Source organism: Cervus canadensis, chromosome 21 (assembly GCF_019320065.1).
Source record: "Cervus canadensis isolate Bull #8, Minnesota chromosome 21, ASM1932006v1, whole genome shotgun sequence".
NCBI classification, from domain to species: Eukaryota; Metazoa; Chordata; class Mammalia; order Artiodactyla; family Cervidae; genus Cervus; species Cervus canadensis.
The window spans coordinates 52,136,188-52,155,296 of NC_057406.1; the positions used below are offsets into that span (position 1 = coordinate 52,136,188).

A 19,109-nucleotide genomic window follows, 5' to 3' on the forward strand; every position below is an offset into this window, starting at 1 on the left:
AGATTATGCATAAAATTGGGCTTTCTGACTTTTCTTGAGAATTTGAAACATCCCAAAAGGTTAGGTCCCCATACCCTCATGACTACATGACCAAGATTTAAGTGGTATCTCCCACCTTCAGTGGGCCAGGGGCTCCCTGCTGGCTTGGGAGGGCATTTGAATAGGCACTGACCTGAATCCAGGTCACCAAATTTAAACCTTAACCACTAGCCTGAAAAAAAAAAAAAAAAAACTCTGCTTGTTTCTGCCCTCAAAGTGCCCGAGGTTAAAATGCAGCTCACTGCCTTAGCTCACCTGTGGCTCAGCTGAGCCTGGCTGGGAGGCTGCATCCAGAGGCCCTCTATCACCCAGGGTCGCCTGCACTCCTGCCTCACAGTTTCCAGGACTCAAAAGCCTTCGCATCCATTGCATGTTTTCCTTCTTTTTGCTTTGGAAAGGTAGGGTGAGCTCCTGTAGCGATTCAATCCTTATAATTAAACAGGTGACAAGTTGAAATCCTAAGAAACCAATTTCCTGAGGCAAGAGTAGACAATGGGAAAAAGTCTCTTTAGCAAGTGGTGTGGGGAAAGTCGGACAGCAGCATGTAAATCAGAGTGAAGTTAGAATGCACCCTCTTAGCATACACAAAAATAAACTCAAACTGACTTACAGACTTAAACATAGACATGACACCATAAAACTCCAGAACAGAACATAGGCAAAACATTCTCTGACATAAATTGTACCAATGTTTTCTTAGGTCAGTCTCCCAAGGCAAAAGAAATAAAAGTAAAAATAAACAAATGGGACCTAAACAAACTTACAATCTTTTTCACAGCAAGGGAAACCATAAACAAAAATCAACATACAGAATGGAAGAAAATATTTGCAAATGATGCAACTGACAAGTGCTTAATTTCCAAAAATATACAAACAGCTCATACAACTCAACAACAGAAAACAAACCAATCCAAAAATGGGAAGACCTAAATAGAGATTTCTCCAAAGAAAAAATACAGATGGCCAATAGGCACATGAAAAGATGCTCAACACTGCTAATTATAAGAGAAAAGCAAATAAAAACTACAATTAGGTACCACCTCACACCAGTCAGAAAGGCCATCATTAAAAAGTCTACAAATAACAAATGCTGGAGAGGGTGTGAGGAAAAAGCAACCCTCCTACACTGTTGATGGAAATGTAAGTTTGATACAGCCACTGTGGAAAACAGTATGGAGGTGCCTCAGAAAACTAAAAACAGAACTACCATATGATCCTGCAGTCCCACTCCTGTACATATACCCAGGAAAAAACTATAATTCAAAAAGATACATGAACCTTTATGTTCAGAGCAGCACTATTCACAACAGCTAGGACATGAAAACAACCGAAATGTCCATCAACAGCTGAATGGATAAAGAAAATGCGGTGTATATAGTGGAAGGTTCACTTCAGTCGCTCAGTCGTGTCCGACTCCTTGAGACCCCATAGACTGCAGCACGCCAGGCCTCCCTGTCCATCACCAACTCCTGGAGCTTACTCGAGCTCATGTCCATTGAGTCAGTGATGCCATCCAACCATCTCATCCTCTGTCATCCCCTTCTCCTCCTGCCTTCAGTCTTTCCCAGCGTCAGGGTCTTTTCCAGTGAGTCAGTTCTTCTCATCAGGTGGCCAGAGTATTGGAGTTTCAGCTTCAGCATCAGCCCTTTCAATGAATATTCAGGACTGATCTCCTTTAGGATTGACTGGTTGGATCTCCTTGCAATTCAAGGGCCTCTCAAGAGTCTTCTCCAACACCACAGTTCAAAAGCATCAATTCTTTGGCACTCAGCTTTCTTTATAGTCCAACTCTCACATGCATACATGACTACTGGAAAAACCATAGCTTTGACTAGACGGACCTTTGTTGGCAAAGTAATGTCTCTGCTTTTTAATATGCTGTCTAGTGGAGTACTATTTAGTCATAGGAGAGAACAAAATAATGCCATTTGGAGCGGCATGGACACAACTGGAGATTATCATACTAAGTGAAGTAAGTCACAAAGAGAAAGACAAATACTATCTGATATCACTTACATGTGGAATCTAAAATATGAAACAAATGAACCTATCTATGAAACGGGAACAATGGACATAGAGAACAGACTGATGGTTGCCAAGGTGGAGGGGGCTAAAGGAAGGATGGAGTGGGAGACTGGGGTTAACAGAGGTAAACTTTTATATATAGAATGAGTAAACAACAAGGTCCCCCTGTCTAGCACAGAGAACTATAGTCAATATCCTACGATAAATCATAATGGGAAAGAATGTTTTAAAGGAATGAATATATGTTTAATGAATCACTTTGCTGTATGTGCTGTGCTTAGGCGCTCAGTCATGTCCGACTCTTTGTGACCCCGTGGACTGTAGCCCGCCTGGCTTCTCTTGCCTGGGAATTCTCCAGGCAAGAATACTAGAGTGGGTTGCCGTGCCCTCCTCCAGGGGATCTTCCCAAACCAGGGATGGAACCCAGGTCTTCCACATTGCAGGCAGATTTCTTTACCATCTGAGCCACCAGGGAAGCCCGATTAATACAATATTGTAAATCAGCTCTAATTAAACTGCTCTGGCAATGTTAATGTCCATTAATGTGAAATCACTGCTTTCCTAAACCCTTTAAGTTTTGCAACAGGTTCAGACTAGATTCTTTCTTTAAAGTTTCAAAGGCTTTTTCTTCTTTCTTTTCTAAACATAGAAGTTTTTAAGCATTATAGAACTCCTAGAGCAGTTTTCTAAGGATATAGCCAAAGACGTCAGAATTATGGCCTTCTAGACCTTTGATCTTTGGCCCTGCGGGATGGAAAGCCCCTAATTTCAATCTGAAGACTAGGAAAGTGAAAGTTGTCCAAGATCACACACAGATCATCGATCAAGTCCACTCTGTGCTTTAGTTAACAGCTGCCAGCACTGGAGCCTCTAAGACAGTGACCCCTACCTGGGCAGCTTTTGAATTCCCAGGGAGCTGGCCACACCCAAAGCAATGGCATCAGATCTCTAGGGTGGGGCCCCCAAGCTTCAGTGGTATTTAAAGTCTCCCCTGTGAGCTACCAGCACAGAGACTCATGGCTCCAGCAGCTGCCCTGGAGACGGTGACTTCTTGGGAAGGCTGCAGATCCTGGGAGGCTGCACAGTGCAGGGGCTCAGGGCACAGGCTACATGGATTTGAGCCCCAGCTCCTAGCTCCCTGATCTTAAGTTACCTGTTCCCCCTGTGCCTCAGTTTTCTCATCCATAAATTGGGAATACTAACAATACCTAGAGTGTGAGGGTTAACAGTGGCTCAAAATGTGATAGCCAGCATAAACTCGGGCCTCTTTTCTGCTATGGATGTGGTTTCTTCGCGGATTCCTCGTGACCAGCCTTTTAGGTGCGAGTTTAGGAATTTCTGTAATGAAGGAAAGAGAATAGAATCACTGCAAATCAGGTCACTGGATTTTCCTCTCCTTCCCCACAATTCCAAAGTTCAACAGAGGCATTCCCCTGGTGGTCGACTGGCTGAGACTCCGTGCTCTCACTGCAGAGGGACCAGGTTCGATCCCTGTTCAGGGAACTAGATCCCACATGCTGAAACTAAGAGCTCACATGCTGTAACGAAAAGATCCTGCAAACCGCAGTTAAGGATCCCCCATGTTGCCATGAAGATCAAATATCCCACGTGCCCCAGCTAACACCCGGCACAGCCAAATAAATATTTTAAAAAATAAAATCAACAGGATGATGGCAGTACCACCAGGATGCTAAAAGGGGTCTTGTACTAGGATTTTTACGTGAGGCTGACAGTTGTTAATGATAGGTTCTGCCAATCCGCAATCTCTGGATGCCTTTACATTTACCTTTTTCTCTGGGTTTCCACTCCTCTGCATCTCCTCCACTCCAGGCAGTAAAATGGGACCAGCTGCTCCTCCTTCCATTTGGGTTCTTGTGTCTGAAAGAAATTGTAAACACCACAAAAGATGTTTTAATTTAAGGGAAACCAGCCTCCCTTCCTTTTTAAGATGAAACATAGTAAAGTTTTAAAGACTTTTTTCAAATAGTCCCTAAATTTGGTACTTCAACTAATTATACTTGCCTTTTTTAAATGTCCAAATTAAAAATAGACAGCTAAATGAGAACGCAAGATACAGCTCAGAGCCTGTAGCCATGTCCATGGTTTCCTAGAATCAGCCTTTCTCTGACCTAATTGATACTTTTGGGAGATCAAAGGGAGGTGAGGGGAGTGGAGGCTGGAGCTGGAGGTAGACCTAGGAGTTGCCTGGCAGCAGATGAGGAACTTGATTCAGGGTTCTATAATTAAGAGTAGCTCTGGCACAACATTATAAAGTAATTTTCCTCCAATTAAAAAAAAAAGACTAGCTATGAATTGGTGAAAGATGTTAGATTACAGTCCTCTCCTCATAGTATAAAGATGTGGTTCTCAAACTGTGGTCCTCAGACCATCAGCATCACCTGGTGTAATGGGCTGAATTGTGCTCACCCCAAATATTCATATGTGGAAGTCCCAACCTCCCAGTACCTCAGAATGTAATCCTGTTTGGAGATAGAGTCTTTAAAGAGGAGTGTGTGTGAGGTCAGTTGTGTCTGACTCTTTGTGACCTCATGGACTGCAGCCCGCCAGGCTCTTCTGTCCATGGGATTTTCCAGGCAAGAATACTGGAGTGGGTTGCCATTTCCTCCTCCAGGGGATCTTCCCAACCCAGGGATCAAACCTGCATTCCCTGCATTGGCAGGCAAATTCTTTACCACTGAGCCACCTGGAAAGCCCTTTAAAGAGGTAACTGAATTCAATAGCATTCAATAGATAACTGAATTCAATAGGGTGGGCCCTAAGCCAGTGGGACTAGTGTCCTTACAAGAAGAGGAAGAGGCAGCAAAGGGTAAAGATGCACAGAGGGACGAGCGAGTGAAAAGGCAGCAAGAAGGCGGACATACACAAGCCAAGGAGAGAGGCCTCAGAGGAAACCAGCCCTGCCTGTACCTCCAGGACTCAGAAAATCTATTTCTGCTGCTTAAGCAGAAATGGTATTTTGTTACAGCAGCCCCAGCAAACTGACAACCTGGGAACTTTAATGCAAATTCACAGGCCCAGTCCCAGACCTACTGACTTGGCACCTCGGGGTGCAAACCAGCAAACTGTGTTTCAACAAGCCCTCTGGCTGACTACCATGCATACTCGAGGTTGAGAACCATTCATGTGAAGTATTGTTAATACCTGGCAGGAGCCAGCCCAGAAGAAGATGATACGTGGCTGGAAGCTTGGCCTGGTCTGCTAAATATAAACTTCGTTTTAATAGGCTCTGCAAGAGTCCCAGTGGGACCTTTAAGTGGGACGGTGTGTGAACATGCTCTGTGAATGCTGAAACACCCTGTAGACACAGGTGTTAGTGAGGCATGATACTAGTATCCGGTGAAGAAAGTGACCCTCTGAATATGCCAACATGGGCATGTTGAATCCAACAATCTCCCTCCCCGACTCAACTTTCTGAGTGCCTTATGATTGTGTACGTTTTCTGGGTCCTCCCTGGTGGTCTGGGGCAGGACTTCAGTCTGCCAATGCAAGGGTCCCGGTTCCATCCCTGGTCAGGGAACTAGTTCCTACATGCTGATTGTGGACTTGCCTGGTGGCTCAGTGGTAAAGCGTCTGCCTGCCAATGCAGGAGGCGCAGGTTCAATCCCTGGTCAAGGAAGATCCCACAGGCAGCAGAGAACTAAACCCATGAGCCACAACCTTTAAGCTTGTGCTCTAAAGCCCAGGAGCTTCAACTGCTGAGCCCACGTGCTACAACTACTGAAGCCTTTGTGCCCTAGAGCCCATACTCCACAGTAAGAGAAGCCACTGCAATGAGAAGCCTGTGCAGCTAAAGAGTAGCCCCTGCGCCCTGCAACTAGAGAAAAGCCCAGGCAGCAATGAAGACCCGGCAGAGCCAAAAACAAATTAATAAAGATTGTGTACATTTTCTGCCCTAAACAATTGGAATGGTTCTCCTTTCTGAGAATAAAAGCAATGAGATTTAATCACATTTCCCATTTTATCCCTGCTACTAGGAAGCCCACCACCAAAGGAGATCCTTAATCACAGCCCTCTTTTTTTCCTATTTCAGTTTTATACCACACATTTGTCCTTTGTTATGGTCTCTACAAATACTTTTGAGAAAAGAAAAACAAAGAGGGGAGATAAAGGGAGTTAAAGAGCGAGAGATTGATCTCGCAGCTCAGATAATTATCAGCACAACAAACCCTCTTTGTAAAATTGATAAAACATGTTTGGAGAAGACACATGTTTTCTGTCTGTGACAAGGGAGTGAACTGTTCCCCCAAAGAATGCTCTTTACTCCCTCATTTTCCTGATGTCCCAGAGCTGTAGGCCCCTTGACTAGATCCCAAACTGATACTCAGAGAATGTTATTAGTTGCTGAAGAGTTGGGACCATTACAAAAGCTCTTGTGAAACTGCTTAGGGACAAGTGTGGACATGACATAACCAGACCTGCATTTTCTTTAAGGTTAGAAACAGTGGTTTATCTGATTACAACTTCTAACCTGCTGTTGGTCCTGCTAACAAGTGTGGAGATAACTGCAACAGCCCAGGCCACCATCCGAAATCTCTCCTGCTCCGTCCTGACCTTGATGGCAAAGCATTCCTCTCCTCCCTCTGACCCGTCCAGGGCTCTCCTTAATCCAGGTTTCTTAAACAAAGGTTCAAGGGGTCCACAGATAGAGCTCCCAGGGATCCAAGTTCTAAGGATTAATTAAAATTTTTTTTTTTGTACTCTTATTTGTATTTTTGAGAAAGTTAAAGCATTTCTGGATTATCCCTGGGCCACCCCTGCTCACCTAGTCCTACCATGTGAAATTATGGCACGTGTGTTCATTGATGGCCTTGGTGGTCCTGTGTAGCTCCATTTTTATTGTCTTGGGCTCATTAGAAATGGGCAGAGACAGAAAATATATAAATGATGTATTTGGACCAAGTAAAGGTCAAGTGATATTACAGGGTGCTGGAATTTATAGTAACTAGAAATGAGAAAGTGGTGGGAGAATTGACTAGCATATAGAGGAGGGATGCCACACTGCAGAGATTCTGTCCCGGCACAGACAGCAAGTACCTTGTATGTGTCAAGCAGGGCCTTGGTTCCAGTAACATGTCATCGTCCATCAGGTTAATGTTCATTTGAACGTTTGGTCTCATCTACCTACTCTTATAATCGTGCATACTTTAGTACCATTATACTTTTAATAAATTATACATTATACTCTTAATAAATCTATGCTAGCCTGAAATCATTTTCAAATAAGTTAAGAACCTCTCTGGTGGTCCAGTGGTTGAGAATCTGCCACCAATGCAGGGGACACGGGTTTGATCCCTGGTCCGGGAAGATCCCACGTGCTACACGGCGACTAAGCCTGGGCACCACAACTGCCGGGTCCATGCTCGGCAACGAGAAAGCTGCGGTGAGACGCCCACGCGCCGCAGCTACAGAGCACCCATCACAACGAGTGAGAACCCAGCGCAGCCACGACCACCCAGCGCAGCCATGCATTTAAAAAGTTTAAATAAAAACCAAAACATTTTATTTTAAAAATTCAACACTACAGGCCTGGGTGAGTTTTTTCCTCTGAGAAGCAGTTGCAACTGTGTCTCAGGATTGACAGTACTTACTCTCTTGACCTGCGCCCCGAGTCCTCCGAGGGAAACCGCGCTGCCTCGCTGCGGCAGGTGCGCCGTTTGCCACCTAGACTGCCCTGGAGGAGGAGGAAATGGAAAAGAGAGAAACCGCAAACACCACGTTTCAAAGCCCCTTTGAGTTATTTTCTGTCTCTGCAACTGGACGTAAAGCGACGCCATGGTATAGTTTCCATTTCTCATGGCTTTGTGGTCCTGAGTGCAGCCTCCCTGGGGAGGCAGCCAGCCATAAAATTGTCTCCAACTGAAAACAACTGAGGGGAAAGTAGGAAGTCCCCCATTTCTCTGCTCATTTGGCCATTCATTGCCTTCAAACCTGTCCAATAGTGATTTAAATGGACAAAATTGACGCACCCTTTCCCCCTCCTTTTCCTTCTGTTTCTTTTAGAACAGTTCTATTTGTTTTTTTAAGTGGCATGAATGCTCTTCTTAAGGTGATGAATACATCTGCTCAGAAGCCAGGATGTGCAAAAGTCAGAGTTTTACTGTTCAAAATAAATATGAATTGAACTTCATGACCTAGGGTTGACCTGCAACAAAAATCATAGAGCTGGTGAAATTTGTATTTGAAATTTCAGGCCTCGTATTTTTAACTTTTTTCTTCTTTCATAAAGAATGAATTGCCCCTGGGTACCGTACCTTGTACCTGAACTAGACCTGATCTTATTTTCTAAATGCTGAACCATACTTTGTTGGATTTAATCAACGTCCCTTCAGGGTAGGTGGCAGTGTTCCGATTTTGCAAATAATAGAACCGAGGCTTAAAAAGTTAAGGGTCTTGTTTGTATAGGTCTTCTGATTTCAGATCTCACCCACTTTCTACTTAGTGCTCTAACACTCTTTCCCTAGTCTTCTATGTAAAAATATGATCATGTATAACATTACCCACTCTTATACACATATTTTATATCAATTTGCTCAAAGTCATAGGCTAAAGGCTTGGCTCCTGTATTAATTCCCTAAGACTGCCATAACAAAGTAGCACAGATTCGCTGGCTTAAAGTAACAGGAATTTATTCTGTGACAGCTCTGGAGGCTAGAATTTTAAAATCAAGGTGTCAGCAGGGCCGTCCTCTCTGATGACTCTAGGGTACACCCTTCCTTTCCCTCCCCCACTTCTGGTTGTGGCTGCCAATCCTGAGCATCTCTTAGCTAGTAGAAGCATCACTCCAGCCTCTGCCGTCACATGGCCTTCTCTCTGTGTCTTTGAGTCTCTGCATTCTCTCCTTGTAAGGACACTAGTCATTGGACTAGAAACCATCTTAACTCAGTATGACTTCAGTTGAATTGCATCTAAAAAAAAACAAACAAACCTATTTCCAGGAACTCCCCTGGTGATCCACTGGTTGAGACTACACACTCCCAATGCAGGGGCCTCAGGTTCAATCCCCAGTCAGGGAACTAGGTCCCACATGCTGCAACTGTGAGTTTTTATGGCACAACTGGGCTTCCCAGGTGGCGCTAGTGGTAAAGAACCCTATGCAGGAGACAAGAGACATGGGTTCAATCATTGGGTTCAGAATATCCCCTGGAGAAGGGAATGGCAACCCACCCCAGCATTCTTGCCTGAAGAATCCCATGGACAGAGGAGCCTGGTGGGCTACAGTCCATAGGGTTGCAAAGAGTCAGACATGACTGAAGTGATTTAGCATACACGCCTGCCACAACTAAAGATCCTGGAAGCGAAGGGATCCCAAGTGCCACAACTAAGACCTGATGCAGCCAAATAAGTTATTTTTTTAAAAAAACTTATTTCCAAATAAGGTCACATTCTGAGGTCCCCAATATAAGCCCTTCCCAATTGCCCCATGCATGTTCTAAAATGAATTGTACAGACTATGGTTCAGGATTGGAAATGCAAGGTCAGCTTCCTGTATGCAACTCAGGCCCTTGGCTCTACTGATTCGGTTTAGAGGAGGGAGTTCCCTGATCCCTCTGCATTCCCAACTCTAGACCACCCCCAGCCCAGCCTGGAAGGGGCAGACCTCACAACATAGATTTGAGTGGATGGATCGGTGGCTCAGTAGATGAATGTGGCCGAGAGGAAAAGATCAAAGGTAATACATGTAAATGCCCACATATTTTGCTTCCAAATGATGTAACCCAGACAGACTGCCTTATGCACCAAAGCAAATATACTGACTAATGTAACCCCAAAGCCCAGAATTTGGGGGTCTGGTTTCAACAACATATGGACCTGGGTATTCAGATGATGTCACTGGAAATACATCCCCCTGTCTTTGTGCTCATCTTTCCTCAGTTCCCTTCATTTCCAGTCTAGTGCTCCCTGCATGGTAGCCCTCCTCTCTGTCCCCAAGCTCCAGGCTGCATTCTCTCAACTCAGCAGCCTGAGAGCGCAGGGAGCAGAGAATGAAGGAAAGCAGGTTCCCAGAGGAGAATCAAGGCACTGGTACTGAGGTAGCGAAAAGCTACAGGTGTGCACAGTGATAGGCTTAGTAGAAAAATTGGATCCCCTTGCTTTGAGATAGATCAATCCAATTCCAGAACTCTAGGCTTCTGTCCTGCTTTAGTCAAGAATATGGGAGGACTGGACATCAGATTAGAGTGGAAAGTGGGTGGCTTTGGTTGCCAGGCAGACCTGAGTTTGAATACTGACTCTCTTACTGTGTGGTCTCAAGCTAGAAACAATCTCTTTGACTCTGTTTCCTTTTCTTTGCAGCTGGACTTTCAGCTGCATAAGGGCAGTTACCTTGTTGCACTTTCTCATTACTGCATCTCTGGTGACTAGCAGCATGTCACCTGGCATGGTGGCAGGCTATTTGATGTTGTTCAATAAATCAATAATGGTTCAAGCTTTTCAAGAAAAGAAAAACTCTATATATGAAGCTCTGGTACAATGCTTGGGATGTAGAGGGTGATGGGCAAGTTACAGAGTTGATCATTATTATTACTCAGCAGAGGAAGGACAGTGGAACGGAGAACCAGAACAGTCCTGACGGCTGACAGAGACCTGGAAATGGAGACAGGCCATCTAGGTTGGCAGTGGCAGCCTTGGTGGCCCGCGTTGGCCATCGTGGCTGTGGACGGTGGTCCCGTATCCACATCCCACACCAAGTACTGATTCCTTATCTGTCTTTTGTCTCCCCTGCAGTTGGAGCTCTCCAACACGGCGGTCCTGCACCAGATGCGGCGGGACCAGGTCACCGACACCTGCCGGGCCAACAGCGCCATGAGCCGCAAGCGGCGGGTGCTGACCCCCAACGACCTGAAGCATCTGGTGGTGGATGAGGACCACGAGCTCATCTACTGCTATGTGCCCAAGGTGGCGTGCACCAACTGGAAGCGGCTCATGATGGTCCTGACCGGCCGGGGCAAGTACAGCGACCCCATGGAGATCCCGGCCAACGAGGCGCACGTCTCGGCCAACCTGAAGACCCTCAACCAGTACAGCATCCCCGAGATCAACCACCGCTTGAAAAGCTACATGAAGTTCCTGTTCGTGCGGGAGCCCTTCGAGAGGCTGGTGTCCGCCTACCGGAACAAGTTCACGCAGAAGTACAACACCTCCTTCCACAAGCGCTACGGCACGAAGATCATCAAGCGGCAGCGCAAGAACGCCACGCAGGAGGCCCTGCGCAAGGGCGACGACGTCAAGTTCGAGGAGTTCGTGGCCTATCTCATCGACCCGCACACCCAGCGCGAGGAGCCCTTCAACGAACACTGGCAGACGGTCTACTCTCTGTGCCACCCGTGCCACATCCACTACGACCTCGTGGGCAAGTACGAGACGCTGGAGGAGGATTCCAATTACGTCTTGCAGCTGGCGGGCGTGGGCAGCTACCTGAAGTTCCCCACCTACGCCAAGTCCACGAGAACTACTGATGAAATGACCACAGAGTTCTTCCAGAACATCAGCTCGGAGCACCAGACGCAGCTGTACGAAGTCTACAAACTCGATTTTTTAATGTTCAATTACTCAGTGCCAAGCTACCTGAAATTGGAATGAAGGTGGGGGGGGAGGGTGTGGGCGGGGAGAGGGGAGAGAGAATCGTGCTTTTTTTAATTTAAGATTTTTATTTGTCAAAAAGAATTATATGGATATTGGGTTATTTTGTAAATTAATATTTCTTTGGGGATTGATGCTGCGAGCAGCATGGTGAGAATTATTTAAAATCCTTACTAGGGAAGGACGGCTGTCTTGGCAGGGGACTAGGATGGGTGTCCTTGTTTTTTTAGACGTGAATCCGACACTGTCTCAGAGCTTTCTTTGTGTTCTGGTGAATTCCATGAATTGTGCATTCCATAAATGCTAATTAAGTTATTTATAGTTATTTAAACATGGTCTCTGTATAGATTTCTTTGGGGGGGGCAACAAGATTTTAATGTCTTTTCCGAAGAAATCTATGTTTTCATTCTGTGCTTGCAAACAGCTCCTGCAGGGGCGTGAATGTTCTCCTTACTAACCGCTCAGAGTCACTGTGATAACCATCGTGCTGTCCATTGATGCCACCACTCTTAAAATTCTGCTGGAAATAAATAGAGGCACCTTTGCAAGGGACTGATCCCAAAACTGATTTCAGTCATGTCATGCTAAAGTGATTTTTTTTTTTTAATCCCAAGGAGAGAGCTGATTGTGGCTTTTTTCCCCCCACCAGAATTAGTAATTTGGTAGAATAGGCTTTTGTACAGACATTTGTAACTGGCAGTGCCAGTTGTGATGAGGGTGAAGTGGCTGTTGCTTTACGTTCAACAAGTATTTATTGAGCAACTACTATGTGCTAGGCCTAATTCTAGACCCTGTGGGTAGGGCATTGAACAAAACCAATAGTCTCAGCCCTCAAGAAGCTTTACATAGACACAGAGTATCCAGCTCGACAGTTAGCAAACCCCTGGTATCCGTGGACTTAATGTGAGGTTTGGACTCTTCATGAACAACCCCAGGAGGATCGGATCCCTACAGATTTGCATTTTTTATGGTCCAGTTTGAAAACCACATGCTTGAAGTAGGCCACTTAACGAGTAGTCCAAGCTCTTTGCCCAACACAAGAGGTGACCAATTCCCTGTCATGTGCCCATTCCAGTTTATTGGTAATATTTGCCTTTAAGCCCCAGAAGAGATTTGCCAGGCATGGCATAGAAGAATGCTGTGACTGATTAGTGATGTCTGCCTTGGTGAGGGAAAGGGAGATATTCGCCCACTGCCGCCTCCTGTCATTTCCAGCCGAGCATTCAGGTCTCCGCCCAGAAGTGTTGTTTTCTACTCTTTACCATGTAAAAAAGATTGAAATTTTGTGGCAGGACTCTGACATCAGAGGATTTGCAATGGCCTGGCATTTCTACTCCTGGTGAAGGTCAGAGGCAGACTGTTTATACACACAGGCACAGGCATACCCTGTCCTGTGTCCTCCAGAGGCCAAGAGACCATCAGCGCCTCCGAGACCACCAGCAGTGAGCAGCAAGGACCACCTTCTGGGATGGTAATCCACGCCCCTTCCCTCTGGAAGGCGGGAAACATTCCATTTCCTGTTCCTGGCTAATTAACGCCTGCACATGCTTCTCATTTCCAAGGCCATGGTTGAAGTTTGAGCCACCTCCCTCTTACAGCCAGTGAATGAGTTGGTAGCAGAGACTGTATATAATAACAATAATAATAATAGTTCTAATAATAGGGGGTGGGGGGGTAAGTTTTGCTTTTTGTTTTTTTGACTCAGTGTATAGCACAGAGGTGAGAGTATTCTAAACAAACAAAAAATGAATAATTTATTCACAGAAACTATTAAAACTGTATCAGCAAGCTCACAGCCAGGTCAGTGAGTGAGGTGTGCACTGGAGAGGGTGGCCGAAGCTATTTATAAAATGTCGTATACCTTCTTCCAAGCTCTCTCTCCCCTTTGTGAAGGGCACGGCGACCATACCCTTGATGGATAGAGACGTATGCAAGTAGAGTGACAGACTTCAGCTCTCTCTGGTATTATTATCCCTGGACCCTATGACCAAGCAGAGGAAACTGTCCTCAGAGACAAAGCTTCTACTAATGAAAGAGGTTTCTGGCGTTTCCTGATAACGTGCTTCAGAGAACACAGGTTCTCCTCAGACACAAGTTGGTGTGATGCAAAATAAGGGTTTTGTGGTCAGGTGTCTTTGGGAAACAAAGTGAAGTCCATTTTCTTTTCTGCAGGACTTTGCAGAGCCTTGATTGTGTGCTGTGTGTTGTGAATCCCCAGGAGCATCACTGATTGAGTCCGTGGCATTTCCTGACCTTCCATGAGCAGGATGCTCTATTTTAAAGACTATCTCACAGAGCTAGCATTGCACTCTGTAGGCTTTGGTTAGGTCGTTTTAGCACATCTGAGGTCTTCTAGGATAAAAACTGCTTCCCTCACCCCGCCCCTCCAAAAATACCCAAAACACAGCAACAATAAACCATCACCACTGTGCCCACCTGATTTATGATAGCAGTGAAGGTCGTTTACCGAATGAATTCGGTAAACGAATGAATTCAGTTTTTGCCTAAGTGCAATGGTTCTAATTCTGGGTATTACACGGGCCACACAGTTCCCTCCCTGCTGCAGGGAGCAGAGAAATCTTGGGTGGTGTGGACAGAAAAGAGGGAGGGGGTACAAAGCCTCAGTTAGACCCCCAGCACTCTAGCTTAAGATTTGCTCAGTGCAAGCTGACTGCTCAACCCTTAACGAGTGCTTCTTCAATTCTACAGTTTGGAATTGTTCACTATGTCCTTTTTGTTTTTTTAAGTGGAAATTCACGTAGATTTCCCAAGCTTTGTGTTTCTGCGTCTCATCCATTTTTGATCAGCTATGATGCCTTCTTTCATCCATCTTCTCCCTCTAGTGAGAAAGAGTGTCCTTCAGGACCATATGGCAGTGTGGTTCAACCACGAAGGGCTCTTTCTCCTCGTGTTTTGTGTTCATAGTTTATTTTCTAATGCCATAAAAACTTAAAAAAATAATAGATTCAACCGTTTTTGCAGAATGTAGAAAGAACTCTGTGTCCTTGGTTAAAAAGAATCCATAGGTGAAAATGTGCCTGGAAAATGAAAGTTCTGGGTTCTTTTGTTCCTTTTTTCTTTTTTTTTTAAGAAAACTGAACATGCTTTCTATTGCATGCTTAGCTGGAGAAAAGTACAGGCAGGTGTCCCATCTCCCAGAGACTTTTCAAAGGTGCTGCCTTGTTTTCAAAACCAGGTACAGAGAAGCATTTACAAGGACTTTCCTGCTTAACCTGTCCCTTTGGTTGGACAACTCTATTAGCCACGGGGTTTGAATTCCTGCAGCTGCTCCAGACCCTCTCCCATCTCTGCCTCCCCAGCTGGTCTGGGAAAAAGGACAGTCTGCTGATCTGTGGTGTCTCAGAGGGAAACCTTCCTTCCCACCTGTCCACCAGCTGAGTTTCACTGTCCTGCCTGTTCACGCGGATGGCATAGGACGGCAGTGGACAGTGGAAACTTCATCAGACCAGTGTCCTGGTGGCAAAGGTGTGGAAGCACCAGGGTCCAATCCCTGCTGGTAGAAAATTCCCAAAACAAAAGCGAGTCCACAGCTTCCTTAGCTGGTGGGGTCTGGACCAGTGCTGAGCTAGTAGTGATCGCTAAAGTCCTGATGCTAAGCTAGCCAGTTGCTGAGGGACTATGTCCCTGGCGAGTGGGGCTCAGAGCAGATGTCTCACAGCCTGGCCCTCCCCTCCACATACACACATGTGATCTCAGCTGCCCTGTTCTGTGCGATCCTGGGGACCAGAGTCCCTTTCCCGTTTGTGTCAGCAGGACTGACCTCATCACTCCCGCAAAGTCCCCACAGCCAGTATTTCCTCCAGCTTTTTTCCATCACAGCCAAGTAGACCCTACGAACAGGCGGCACGATCTTCTACAACCAGCTTGACCCTCGGCCGATAACAGGCGAATTTCAGTCTGTTACACTTTGTCAGGCACGGAAGGGACGGCCCGTACTGTTTTCTTATGAGCATGCTCAGTATGGCGTATGGACCTATAATTTAACATCTTTGTGGAGTGTGATTTTTTTTTTTTTACATAGTTGTATGCAGTAGAGGGCTTGTAGAAAACTCTCCCTGTATCTTACTGTACTGTTCAAGAAAGCTGAATTCCACATTGCCAACAAAAGCGTGAAAATGTTCGTGAACCTTCTTCCAGGAAAAGCCATTCAAGCCTGATTATTTTTCTAAGTAACTTCAATTAAATTGAAGAAAAAAAGAAGCCTCTCTATGTGTATGGTTTGTTCATGGCTCATTGACATAAAACTATAGGGGTGGGGTGGGCTGTGTTCCTTAGCATGTGGGGGGCCCTGCTCGTGTGTATCAGAGGATAGAAAGGGAGACAGACACCGACCCCGCTGGCAGCCTTGGCCGTGGTAAAGACCTCCACAGACCCGAACCCTGTCTGTCTGGTGGATGAACAGAAGCTTCATTCCTGTAGAGGAACACGCTAGGAGGCCCACCCTGATCGTATAGACTACCACCCCCGTGAAAAATAAGGAAACAGGCCCTGGAGGGCTAAAGGGTGTTGACGGCAGAGCCGATATTCCAACGTGGGTTAACCTGCCTTCAGAGTTGTGGCGCTTGGGACTTCCCTGGGGGTCCAGGGGCTATGACTCTGCGCTTCCAATACATGGGTCCTTGGTTCAGTCCCCAGTTGGAAACTATATCCCACATGCCACTGCTAAAGATCCTGCATGGCCAAATAAATAATAAACCATTTTAAAAGAGTTGTGGCACCCAGTGACACGACTGTCCTCACTTCAGAAGTTGTAGACCCTCCCTTCAAAGCCCTATTTTCCATTTCCAAATCTGCTGCTTTTCTGACATCCTACACAGCTTCTTTCAGTCCTGTTAATGGCTATTTTTAGCTTTACTGATAAAAAATTATTTATATGCCAAAGAAGAAATCATCTCAAAGTTGCAACTTTATTGTACCCTAATTTTAAAAAATGTATCATGTAAACATTTTGACATGAGAATATTGGATTAGAAAATACACCCCATTTTTTTCAACCATGCCGGATATGGGGTCTTCTGTGTCCATTCACCAGCGGCTTGTTACCACCTGTGGCCTGGCTGCCCCCCATTCCTGGTGTCACTGCTGCTGTTGCATCTGGTTGGGAAATGCCTCCATGGAGCTTAGTTTTCTTAAACCAATGGGAAACATGCTTGCTTTTTATGTGGTGAGTGAATCTGACTGTATTGGCCTGTCCCTGTCTCATTTGGGACAATGTAAATGTCAGTGGGAAGCAAGGCTGAGTAAGGACACCCCCAGTCTTAGCTTACCCGCCTTAGAGTAAAACTGAAATGCCCTCTAATCCTTATTTCTGATGGTGCCACAGGTGTCTTCTGGGTAATGAGGCAGAAGCTACAGAAACCAAGGAGGCCTGTGGCCCAGGACACTGCCAAGGCCAGAGGTTATTACTGATCCCCCAGCAAATGAACAAAAGTAACGTCAAGCAGAATCCTGAGTATCTGAGGCCAAAGTGTCCTTTCTTGGCAAGGGCCCTCCTTTCTCAAGTTACAACTTCCCTACGACTTTTGGTATTTAAATAACTTTCATGATGGTAGGTGTTAATTGACATTGTGCTTAGTCCCTCGGTCATGTCTGACTCTTTGTAACTCCATGGGCTGTAGCCCACCAGGCTCCTCTGTCCATGGGATTCTCCAGGCAAGAATACTGGAGTGGGTTGCCATGCCCTCCTCCAGGGGATGTAATTGACATTAGAAAATACAGTTTCATTTCAGCACCCAAAGTCATTTCAAATATTTTCTCAGAAAGTCCAAAAAGACGAGGAACCATTAGCCAAGAATACAGGTTGGGATGGGGATGGGCAGAAACCCAAGAGAGTTGGATGGAAAACAGCCCTCTGGGGGAATCCCCCCAGGGGATAATTCTGACCCCTGCTGGCACCCTGTGGGTCCTTGGGACCCTGGGATGACTTACAAGATGGTAAACACTGATCTGGTCTACATTTTCCGTAAGGAGTTTATCATACATCTTGTTTCTGGGCTGATGGACATTTCCAGTACAAAGCGACATTCTAGCAAGACTGACATGAGAAAAAAAAACTAAACCAAACAACCTTTTCCCTGGCCCACAATCCTCTCCTAGCGGCAGCCTCATCCTCACATCTTAACAATCCATAGACAGAACAGTCAGAATGGAAGAGCCTGCTGATTCCAAACACTTGGCTGGCTGTGAACGGTTCACAGACACAGTGCCTTAGTCTCTTCCCCTCTGAAACAAGAAAAGCAGCAACATCTGAATTATGCCAGAGTTGAGGTTAACAAGAACCCCTTGTGGAAACATATACATTACCATATGTAAAATAGGTAGCTAGTAGGAATTCTATGACTCAAGGAGCTCAAACTGATTCTCTGTGACAACCTGGAGGGGTGGGATGGGGTGAGAGGTGGGAGGGAGTTTCAGGAGGGAGGGGACATGTGTGTACCTATGGCTGATTCATGTTGATGTATGGCAGAAACCAACACAGTATTGTAAAGTGATTATCCTCCAATTAAAAATAAATTAAAAAAACGAAACAAGAACCCTTGAGGTCACTAGCACCAAGGAGTTGTTTGCAATCTAGAGGTAATCACATTCAGTTTGGACCTAAGTTTCCTTATAGGTAAAATTACAAAATTGAGCTCTGTGATTTCAGTTTTAGGGGGAAAAAATGAGCCTCAAAATTTTGTTGTGTGCTAACCACTCATGTAAAAATAGACGAAATGGAGATACTGTGAGGCCCAGCTGAGCGTCTTCTGTAAAATGCCTATGGACCTCCAGGGAACCCTAGGGTTCTAAGAAGCACAGTTTGAGAAGTCAGATGACCTCATTCCTTCCAGTGTTGATATCCTCTAATGATCTACCCAAATCCTACTCTGTGACTCTCTGTGGCTTTACACCAAAGAGGTCAATTAGCAATTAGATGGTACCATGGAAGTAAAAACTTTCAAAGACATAGTTAAGGCAACAGCATTAGAATGAGATTAAGATGGGAGACATAAAGAAAGAAAAAGGTAGAAGCGGCTGCAGGAAAGGAATAGCTAACACCCAGATTTAAGATTGGAGAACCAAAGTTTACCCATCTCTTTTTCAGTGGTGGAAACACAGTCTCCAGATTCCTACAAATCCCCATTAATTTGAAATACAAGAGACTGGAATGAAAAACAGTCTCTGTATTAATCTGCTTTTTATTTTTCAATGTTTGTTTTTAAAAATAATAGAGCATCTCGTTATGGGAGAATAACAAGGGCTTTGAATTTCACATTGGTTTGGACAAGCCAGCAGCTAGAGAAGATTTTTTGTGGCTGCATCCAGCCTTGGACCTTTACCTGATAGATCAAGCCAGAAACAACTTTGTGCTTGGAACCAAACTGGCAACAGGATGGAGGAAAAATGCCTAAAGAAGAAATGAGGGAAGAAGGGCCTCTGTCCAC

At 45.4% G+C, this 19,109-nt stretch overlaps 1 protein-coding gene across 4 annotated transcripts in view; it reads left to right on the plus strand.

Annotated features, from left to right (window-relative positions):
* CHST11 (carbohydrate sulfotransferase 11) overlaps positions 1-14,828 on the plus strand; it is a 265,715-nt gene extending 250,887 nt beyond the window's left edge. For all 4 annotated transcript variants that reach the window (XM_043440979.1, XM_043440980.1, XM_043440977.1 and 1 more), the window contains one exon: positions 10,810-14,828. In XM_043440979.1, the coding sequence (XP_043296914.1) occupies positions 10,810-11,664 (855 nt within the window). In that variant the 3' untranslated portion in view covers positions 11,665-14,828. The remainder of the gene's footprint in view (positions 1-10,809) is intronic.
* Positions 14,829-19,109: the final 4,281 nt, after the last annotated feature.